General features: G+C 41.1%; 2 protein-coding genes across 5 annotated transcripts in view; one reads left to right on the forward strand and one right to left on the reverse strand.

Moving 5' to 3' along the window:
• The window catches only part of RTFDC1 (replication termination factor 2 domain containing 1), a 26,315-nt gene that overhangs the window by 9,384 nt on the left and 6,008 nt on the right, over positions 1-10,923 (reverse strand). The gene's annotated exons all lie outside the window — the stretch shown is intronic.
• GCNT7 (glucosaminyl (N-acetyl) transferase family member 7) lies at positions 1,279-9,549 on the forward strand. Of its 4 annotated transcripts, none has more exons than XM_017734854.1 (6): positions 1,279-1,929; positions 4,120-4,423; positions 4,924-5,025; positions 5,749-6,779; positions 7,208-7,303; positions 8,069-9,549. In XM_017734854.1, exons 4-6 carry the CDS (start codon positions 5,804-5,806, stop codon positions 8,299-8,301), a joined length of 1,305 nt encoding a protein of 434 aa, XP_017590343.1. In that variant the 5' UTR covers positions 1,279-1,929; positions 4,120-4,423; positions 4,924-5,025; positions 5,749-5,803; the 3' UTR covers positions 8,302-9,549. The 4 variants fall into 4 exon arrangements, with proteins under 4 accessions (XP_017590343.1, XP_017590318.1, XP_017590336.1 ...); XM_017734829.1 differs by having other exon boundaries at positions 4,924-5,019; XM_017734847.1 differs by having other exon boundaries at positions 4,120-4,220; positions 4,924-5,019.

The raw sequence follows: 10,923 nt of genomic DNA on the forward strand, positions 1-10,923 counted from the left end.
AAATTTTAAACACTGAGTTCCTGCAGCGCTCCTGAACATGACCATTACTAGGAAATGCACAATTCCCACCAGGATATGGGACATGGATGGCCAAAACCTGACTGTCCCTCTTTAAACAGGGCAGGTATTTAGCAAAAGGACTGAACATCACAGATCATCTCACTGTTCATCTCCCAGCCACACAAACTTGTGTATTAAAGATTATTGTTGCTTGCCACAGTTAACTAAACAAGTTTTAAGAGAAAGAATTTTCCAGAGGTTTAGCCATTAAAAGTTCAGTAGTGTCAGATTTGCAGAACATGGTTTTTTACATTGTCACCCTACCCAGACATGCAAGGGGTCAGAGAGTAAAGGACAACCTGGGAGCAGTGGAAATTTCCCACCTACTGATTCACAGAACATGAACTTCCACTCAGCAGCTGCAGCATCTACTTCAAAACCAGTCCAAGAAAAAGCCTCAATTTACAGAGTTTCTCTTAAAATCAGTGATAATTTTGTACCTGTCAAACCTGCAGCTGTGCTGTAACTTACTTCGAGGTTTTCTCTCCATTTATTTCTGAATAACATGGTATTTTTATCAGAAAGTTTCCTCCCAATCCCAGTACGTTTAAACTCAGCTTTCAACTTATTAAACCCCCTAAGAACCTTTAAAAGGCTGTAACAGCAAACCCTCTGTGTGTGAAGGATGCTCCAAGGCAATCTGCTGCTCCATAGCAGGGACTGTAAAGTAAAGTAAAGCACACCTTTATTGGCACCAGAGAACATGCAGGGCTCAACACCTCCATGTTCGTGTCTGCCTGTGGTTCATTTTACACAGACTTTTATAACTTTACAATTCTGGCATGTGCCTTGTTTGCTTACCTAAAAGTTAAGAGCCGTAAGGGCTGGGGTCTTACACAACTTGTGATTTATCTCAGGGTTACAAACACGGCACATGGTCCTATCACAGAGATTCATCACACACACCTAACTTTACTGTTAGAAGACTTTTATTCTGTATATACCTATGCTTTATTGATTATATTCCATTTCCTATCCATTACAACACAATTTGTTTTTCTAGCCTTTTGTATCAGTTCCCTTTCTTATTTTCCTGGCCCAGCAGGGCTGGACCTTTGCTCACAGAAGCGTTTATAGACAGAGCAGTCACACTTAAGCCTCCTCCTTGTCTCCTTACCCCACCAGGGTTAGACCCTGTTTTGCAGAAGTGGCAGTAGTTACATTCAAGCCCTTCCTTTTTTACCTCCTTAGCCCACTCAGGGCTTCATCCCTGTTTTGCAGAAGTGGTTACATTTATAGAGGCACTCACCCTTAATTCTTTCGCTAACTTACACCTTCAATTCTTTCGCTAACTTACGCTAAGGTGCTTATCCCAAGCGAGGTCTGTGTTTCAAGGAGACCTTCCATTTATTCTCATTTCAGCCTCCAGCCACTGCAAATGCCCGGCAGCAGCAATTCCCTGCTGGAATTCTTGGCTCCGAACTGGAAAGTTTCGGCAGGCGAATAGTTAAGGGCAGGCGGAGGAAGAGGAGGAGGAGGAGGAAGAGGAGGAGGCGGGTTCCCAGTTTTCCCAGCCAGCGGGCTCAGCTGTCACAGCCCAGGGGCACAGGTTAAAGGCTCGGGGGCACGGCAATTATTCCTGCTCCTCGGCAATACTCCTCCTCCGCATCCACCCGTCTGATTCCAGCCCTTTCCAGGCTGCCTCGGCCGGAGAAGTTTCCCCGCTTCCTGAAGCTACCGAGAATTCCTGCGGGATAAATATGCTAAACATTGCAGGGAAGGCGGGGTGAAAACATTCCCGTTTAATGGTTAACTGGGATCGGGATGAGGGACACCGGCTCCTGCTGCAGGACAAAAAAAAACTACAGTACAATGAGACCCTGGATTTATCTTTATTATGCTGCCGTCTCCTGGCTAATTCTGGACGAGGTAAGGCTGCATCAATTGCATCGCAGCATTTCGGTTTTTGCTTTTTCCTTATGTAAAGTGGCAATTTTACTTAGAAAATACTCAAATCTGCAGTAAGGTTAATGTTTTTTCCCTTCTTCACCTTGTCACGGATGCACAAAAGGATGGAGATCATTGCTTCTAATTGTTTGTATTCTAAAACTCACAGTATTTATGCAACTTAATTCTTTTACAGCCCTGTAACTTAAGGGTTTAAATAGCTTTCATAGTGTTTGTTTTAAATTACTATGAGGTCAAATACACAAGGAAAAAGAAAAACGTAACAGGAAAAATAGCAAACATGAACACTAAAACTCCATAAATTTGTTGAATATGTCAATTCTAATGCAGTGTTTTAAAATCAGAATGGTTTAAATAACTGGGTTTGATGGAGAAATGTTTTTACTCAATGCATCTCAAAACCCAGAAGCAGACTCTGTATCCTGACACCCGTTTAAACAAAAAACAAAACAATGGAAAAAGCACTTAAAAACATTTATTTTAACATTTTTTTAGGACTGAATCAGTCCTCCCCGTTTATAAAATGTCTACATTAATGACTGCATAAATACCTTTCAAACAAAAAAAAAAGATATAAAAAGAAGTTGAATTAAGTATTTAATGCTTTTTCAGCATATTATTAGAAGATGAAGCATTCCCAAGTCATTTGTCTCACTAAATCACGAGGTCATACAAAACAAACTTTATCTAAACTTTAATATTAAGCAAATGCAAAGAGCACAGAGAAAACAGAACGTTTAGAGGTGCAGTGATGCAGTCCTAAATGCAATGGCAGGAAGAAACAGCAAAAAGCAAAACGAATTGTTACAACAAAATGCACAGCCAAGTATGTGCTAATGGGGTCTCAGTGAGCTGAGCTGACATTTCACAGGCTTTTTCCAGGCATCATCATAATTCCCCTTTCCTCTGGAGTTTACTTTGTTAATTGAGATGGACTATCTTAGGCTTACAACAATTTTCTGTTAAGTAATATCCTTAAAAGCATCCACGAAGGTGCTCGAAAATCCCTATTTCTTAAAAAAAATTCATACAACTTCATCCTCCAGGTTTAGAAAACCTGTGCGTAACATAAGAAATGCTGAGTTTCAAAGACATTCTGCTAACATAAAATACCTATCATGGCACTCTTGCATAATAAGACTCAAGGGCAAGATAGTCCCAGACTGGGTTATGGACAGTGGACATTCCCGACGGGATCTCTTGCTCCTCAAGGGCAGGAGGAAACCTGGGAGAATAATCCTTGCCAGCAGACAGGGGTGAGAGGATCCTGCTAAACAACAAATTTCATATCCAGTGGCACTGAGAGCTGCAACTCCAGCTCTAAATCTGGTAAAACACTACCAAAACACCACTGCTTTCATTCCATAATATCCCCTGAGGCTGAAAGATGTCAAATTCTGTTCTTGCAGGCCAGGCTTCATCATTCAGCCGTTCTCCATAAACGTGTTCACACTGCAGAGGAATTGCTACCTCTTACCTGATTATGGGGTGTTTGTGTACTTTTATGCTGCCATAAAAATACAGTTTCTAGCTGTCACACAGTCCAGTAGGAAAAAATCCATAGTAAACACTTAACAGCCCGAAACAGCCCCAGAAGCTATTACTTGAAGGGTAATAAAAATTCAAGTGTATGAAACAAGCAGGTTCCAGCTTGGCTCCCTAGAACTACACTTTGCAACCTGTATTTAAGGAAAAAACCTGCCAAGCACCCTCGTTCTGGACAGATTCAGAGAATATTCCGAGTTGGAAAGCACCCACAAGGATCACTGAGTCCAACTCTCAAGTCAATGATCTGTACAGGGACTGAACCCACAATCTTGGTGTTAAGATGTTTTATATTTTAGCAGGTATAAAACCCCAAATATTTCTACAGCTGCCCATTGTCTTTAGTGTAATTCTTATATTCAGAATGAACCTTCCCTGTGACATCCCAGAGATCTCGTGACATTCACTAATTCAGAGGAATCTCAATGTTCCTCCTGCAATTATTCCCTCAGAATAAAGAGTTTGTCCGAGTCCAGCTCCACAGAAATCAGTGTTTCCCCAATTCCAGCCCCTGGGTACGTAATGGTCCTCCTGGAAACCCCCTCTGGGCTGAAGCACAGGATGTATTTCATTTTTACTGCAAAAATCCTGCTTTTCACCTTGCAGTGGCATCCCTGTTCTCCTGCTTTCTGCACAGCATCGAAAGGTTGACACGGACTGGATTTGCTGCAGCTTTTTGTTCAGATGGATGGAACGCTCCCATCAAGGTTGTTTACCCAGTAGATGGATCCCTGAGGAGCTTGAAGGCAAAAATATTCTCCTGGGAGCTGATTTCCTCATGTTTTTCTTTGAGCTGCTGACAGAACATCCCAGGAAAATGGACGAGTCCTCCACCTAACATACAACTCCCCTTTCTGGAATGCTCAGTGGAAAAGAGGCACCATTCCAGCATGAAATCCAGTGCATACCAGTATGGACCAAAAGATAAATACATTCTTTCCCATAAGCCTAAAAGGATCTTAAAAATGTGGGAATATGGAGTATCCCTTCGCTTGGTTCAATTTGTGTTCTTAATGCTTTTGAAATTTTATGTCTTGTTGCTACTTTAACTACAATGCCCTCTTTATTTTCAAGCTTTTAAGGGAGATACTGATTTTTTAATAAAAAGAAGTATTTTCCACCTCCTTCTAATGAAAACCTTGAGGCTTCTAACCACAGCAGCATTCCTTTAATGAACTATCTTTATAAAAATCCATGTTTCTCTGTTCCCATGTAAAGCCAAATACTACATGATTTTGACAGCTGCAAAATGTAAAATATTTCAAGGTGAAATGAGAATTTTGTTTAAAAAAATCATTGATTGAAAGAAGAGAAAATTAATTACCTTTAAAATAAAATGAAAATCTGTTAGAATTTAACTATTAAGCTTAATGGCAGTCGATGGACCTTCTCCTTGGTATTTTTTTCTAGGAATTTTGATACCAAATGCTTCAAGGACAAAGACTTCATGTAATTGCTGTGGGATTCAGGACTGCTGCACTCTCATTCTTCTGACTGTTCAGCAAGGTAAAAGTAAGGAAAAAACCACAATGGAAAAACTCCTGTGCCAATATGCTGTAAATTGGTTATTTCTGAATGCCAGTACTGGCAGTTGTGTCCTTAGCTCAGGCTATGCACATATGCCAAAAATAAGAAATGAGCGTTGTCCCCATGTTCAGTTTTCCAAAGCACTAACACAAAGATGTCAGAGGGAAAAAAAAAAAAATCTCAGAGTCAGAAACATTTGCTGACTTTATAAGGATAAAACCCAGTGTATTTTGTGGATTACGTTTTAGTCTCTTCCTTCTGTTTATTTAATAAGTTTTCTGTTGATTTAATTTACTGAATTCTGATCCTCTGGCGGAACTTCAGGTTTCCCAGGCCTTGAGGAAATCTCAGCAGCAGCTGTTCCTCAGCACTCAGAGCTCACTTCTTCCCTGGGGCCCTGGGCTCACCCAGACCTCAGAGCACAGAAAACTCCCACCTGATGGGCTGAGCCCTGCCTTGGGCAAGCAGTGAAGAATTCAAAGCCGTTTTGGGTTCTTTTCTATCATTTTGAGATAGTTTTGTCCTGGAAAGACAAAATTCCTACCTCATGGCTGTGCATTCCCAGGGGCTGAGTGCACTTAGCATGGGCACACACAGATGCTCCTGGTAGTAATCCCAGCATTTAAAAATGCAGCACTAACATGGCATCCATTTAAAACAATAAACAGAAAGGTTCTCTTGCTCGCTCTATCTCACTTTTCCTTGCAGATGATCTGAATGTTTAATTGGACTATGATAAGAAGACAGGATCTGGAAATAAAAGATGAACCCACTTCATGCAAAGAAATCAAGATTTTTAGTGTGCGTTGCTGTCTGTACATTCATCTACACCTTCTTCTACCTAAAGGTTCCACTTTATGAAGAGCCAAATGACCAAAAATTCCAAGTCAAAAAAGCGGAGTGTGGTTTTTACCCAGATGAACTTTGCTCAGCTCTTTTTGTGGGGAAACCTGCAGCCTTTAGAATTGGAAACTTTTGTCAGAAGTCCTACCAGTCCAAACCACTCAGCTGCATTCACACTTCCTGCAGCTGCTCCACAGTCCTGAAGACTCTGCATTTTATCACCAGACCCCTGTCAGATGAAGAAGGAAATTTCTCCTTGGCGTACATTATTACAATTCACAAGGAGCTGGAAATGTTTGTGAGGCTGCTAAGAGCTATTTATATGCCTCAGAATATTTACTGCATCCATATTGATGAAAAGTCACCCAGAGATTATAAAACTGCTGTACAGAACATTGTTAACTGCTTCGAAAATATTTTTATTTCCTCAAAAAGAGAACATGTTGTTTATGCAGGGTTTTCAAGATTACAAGCTGATATTAACTGCATGAGAGACCTCGTTAACTCCAAAGTTCAGTGGAATTACGTTATTAACCTGTGTGGTCAAGATTACCCCCTGAAAACAAATAAAGAAATTATACAATACATAAAAAGTAAGTGGAATGGTAAAAATATCACTCCTGGGATAGTCCAACCACTTCACATAAAACACAGGACAGAGGTCAGCTACAGGGAATACATCCATTCTGGAGTGCCATACGTGTATCCAGCAAAGATCAGGAAAGCTCAACCTCCTCATAACCTGACAATATATTTTGGCAGTGCCTATTACATCCTCACTAAAGACTTTGTGGAGTTCACACTGAGTGATGCCCGGGCAAAAGCTCTGCTGGAGTGGTCAAGGGACACCTACAGCCCTGATGAGCACTACTGGGTCACCCTCAATCGTTTACCTGGTAAGAGTTTGTCATTTCTGCCACAAATAACCCCAGCAGGGCAAGGCCTCGGGCAGGGAGAGGCTTTGAGCTCCAACTCGGAGCTTAACAGCACTGAATTGCAGAAATAAAGTCATTTCTTCAGCTTTGGTGCTGCCCTTTTGAAAAGTCACATCTGGTGGCTGAGAAACAAAGCTTGATTGCAGGGAAGTGCTGCTGCAGTGCAGACCATGAGCTAGAAAAATGCTGGCTAAAAAGTTTCTTTGCTGCATGAAAGCTTTTGCTCTCAAGGAATAAAAAGAGCAGTAATACTGACAATGATGTCTGTTGTTACAACATAAATATCTGCAAATAAAGCCATAATCTCACAACAGTTAAATGTCTTCAGCAGTGAAAATCTCCCCTATAATAAGTAAAAAAGAACTTATCAGAGCCTTTTGTTTTTAAAGATGCTCCAGGGGCTACACCCAATGCAGGCTGGCAAGGAGACCTAAGAGCCATTAAATGGAAAGATCAAGAAGGAGCCTCACACAAGGGCTGCAAAGGTGATGTGAATTTTGATCGTGAACTCAAGTTTGATTCACTGATGAGCATTAATTGGTGATTACATACTATTTAAACTAGCTATTAAATGTGCCTCAGTGGTCATATATAATTTATTTTGGAAGTATTGAATAAAACAAGGCACCCTATAAATTACTGCACCGTATCCATTGAAGGAGATATACATTATATTAATATGTTAGTTATGTATTTTCTATAATAAAATATTACTGATATTTTATATATTTGGAGATGAACACAGTAGCCATACACTGACAACCCTTCCTGCAGCCCCTAATTACCAGGGCACTGATTTGACTGAGCAGTTGTCAGTGGAGAGGCTTTACCTGACAGGGACGTTTGTCAGGTACTTCCATCAATATTGGGTTAAATCCCTTCAATTTGAACAACAATAAAAAAGAATAGTGCTGAGCACATGGAAAGCATGCAGAAATAATTAAAATCTCTAAGTGTGCAAGCTGAGCACAGGTGTGATTGTGCAGGGAATCCCAATAAGGAGATCAGAACATCTGATGCCCAACTACAAGATTTTATTAAGCAGAGCAACATGGCAGGGAAGCAGCTGGAGGTAACAAACATAACAAACATAAACCCAAACCCTTGTCTTTATAATACTGTAGCATTATCCTCCAGCTCCATTTCCATGATGCTCTAGCAGAAATCAAAAGGCGAAAAAACTCTTTCTAAAAAAAATGCCTCAGTTCATCTTCCTGCTGCTGCCACCTCCCTCCCGTTTGTCTCTGCAGGTCATTACGTCAGAGACATCTGCATCTACGGCCTGGGGGACCTGCAGTGGATTATTGAGTCCCCTCATTTGTTTGCCAACAAATTTGAGCCTGCACGGAACCCGCTGGCGATGGAGTGCCTGGAGAGGCGGCTGCGGCTCAAGGCGCTGCGCCAGGCTCAGGCGCCCATCGAGGAGCACTGGCGCCTGCAGGAGCACAGCCACTTCAACATGCAGCTGGATGGGGGAGCTTAACCCACTCCCAAACTTAATGTGCAGCATCCTGGCAGAAAACACGGACATTTATAGCCATAGGCTTCACTCGAAGGGTAAAGCACAGTGCTGTACTCCCAGAGAAATAAACAGGTTTTCTTTATTCCAGTAGCGATGGGTTCATTCCCAAAGAATGTCTGAATCTATGCTGAAGACCAGGGGGGAAGTTCATAATCCATTAAATGACTTCTTTAGCTGGAAAAGTCAATGTTCCTCATGTTCACAGCCAAAGCATGACTAACTGGCATGAAAGTAATAAAATGGAAGCAGTGACTGAACAAAGACAAAATATGGAGAAATAACAAATTAAAGTCACGGCCAGTGAATGTCTTATGAAGTGTTTTGAATAACGAAGCTGCTAAACGAAGCTGCTAAACGATGCTAAAACTTCCGAGCTTGTACATAAGTGACAACCAGTTTCTGACACAGCCCATGCCACCGGGGGGTGTAGGTTTGTTTTTATTTCCCATGGCCAGCTGCATCCCTAATTTCATTTTGTAGCATGGCAACATCACTGCTGCCCTTCCCAGGCTTTGCTCCCAACAACAGAGGGATCCTGCAATGCATGTTTGTCTTAAAGTCACTGTTCTGAGTCTCTGCAGGAGTTTAGGGCAAGGAGACAGGGAAAATCTGAGGCCAAGGATTGCAGGAAAACTGAGCAAAAAGCCATTTTTCAATCATTTTTCCATCTCAGTGTACCTGACTGAGGGAAGCAGAGAGCCTGCAGCAAGTGCAGTAACACATGGCAGGGACCAGGAAAACTCACTTGATTAAGAACTACAAATCATAAATAAAAATAAAATAAATAAATGCAAATACATTTTAAAAAGGAGCAATTTCAATGTAATCTTCAATATGCACCCAAAACATCGCTGAGTTTTTACAAGAAAACTGGCTCCAGATCGAGCCTATTCCCAGAAAAATCAAATGACCCAACAACAGGACATGAAAGTTTCTTGTTACAAACTTATTCCCAGGTTGCTGGGCCTTTACTCCTCATTTTCCCACACAAGTTTATTGGAAACATCATTTCTTGCAAATGAACTTTAACCTAAAGAAAGGCCATCTGGTTCCTATTTATTTACAAACTCAACCCAAAGGCGTGTGCTCAGTTCCATGGATAATCCAGGACTTATCTTGTGGCTAAATATTGCTGGAGATGCTTTTTATGGAGGGAAATAAAGCTAAAAAAGAAAAGGAAAATAAAAGGCACGCACATGTTCACGCTGAGCTTGTTGAGAGTCTCTCTCCAAACCATTACTGAAGCTAATGGGTCTCTGGCATGTATTAATCATAGCAATATTCATAATTAATTTCTCTCCAGTCCACTCAAGGGCACTGCCAGCATTTATCCACTCCATGATGTCTTTTAAAACGGGAATGGAACGTTCCTTATTGCCATCATTGCAGCAAATCCAGTCCCCAGCTTTCACCCTGGCACCACCACACAGAACAACTGTGCATCACTTCCAAATTGAATTAAAATTAAATATTCAATAGCCAGGCACTATATATCACAGGCTCCTTTTGCAGAAATTGAACCAGGCAAAAACCCTACACAAGAAGGCCTCTTAAAAGACCATTTTGGTATGACTTTACCCATATCAATCTAGGAAAATCTCTGCAGCATGACCCTCTTTGCTTAAAGGATTTTGTACTTGAAACAAAATTTTAGGGAAATCATCGTTGAACCATTCTCTATCAGTAAGAAATAGTATTCAACTCAGTATTGTGATTACCATGACCACATTACCTCCTTGAAACACACATGAAAAGCCTTCATGAATTCTGTGTTATTATGTTAAGAGTAGATCAATCACAACTTTTAGACCTCAGCAAATGTTTGCTAATTTTGGTGCCTAAGAGCAGAAAGTGCCAAAGTGACCCTGGTTCCAGGAACCACTGCTGCACACACAGCTCTGGATCTGACAGCCACGTGCGTAAATTCTGTTTTAAAAAGCTTTCTATCTAAATTAAACATGGCATGAAGTGTTTGATATGGCACAGAGCTTCGTAGTTAGGGCACCATTTCAAGTGTGTATTTAGTTGACTCTGAAAACAAGTCCAAAATAAACTTTGAAGTGATCCAAGAAAGTACATTTTAAATGTAATCTTGTCCTTAACTTTCAAAGTGACTCCCAGGACTTCCACCACCAATTCCATGACCTCTGTCCTGTCTCCAAACCACTTCTAGCATACTTTTACATCCATAGGAACTTCTTAAGAGAGCCAGCTTCCAGATCAAAGCATAATTTCTGTCAAATAGCAGACTTCCAGTTAGCAGGCACCAAAAACTGCCCTTGCAAGAACCTGGGAGCCACAAAAATTCCAAAATATTTGGGCACCACCAAAATCCACAGATCACTACAAACTTGAAATCTCCAACATCCCATCAGATACAAAAAGAGGGAGCAGAGACAGTCTTGCTTGTTCTTTTGATTTTAGGCTGTTGGTGAATTAACCAGCTTGCTCCAAAGTGCAAATTTTAAACTGACAGATTCCATCACAAATAATTCTTCCTGAGGAACAGGAAGCAGGAGGCAGCAGTAATCCCAATCTGCAGAGCTGCTGCTACAGAAGCCATATCTGAAAGCAAAGTTATTT

Source organism: Corvus brachyrhynchos, unplaced genomic scaffold (genome assembly GCF_000691975.1).
Source record: "Corvus brachyrhynchos isolate BGI_N302 unplaced genomic scaffold, ASM69197v1 scaffold10, whole genome shotgun sequence".
Classification (NCBI taxonomy): Eukaryota; Metazoa; Chordata; class Aves; order Passeriformes; family Corvidae; genus Corvus; species Corvus brachyrhynchos.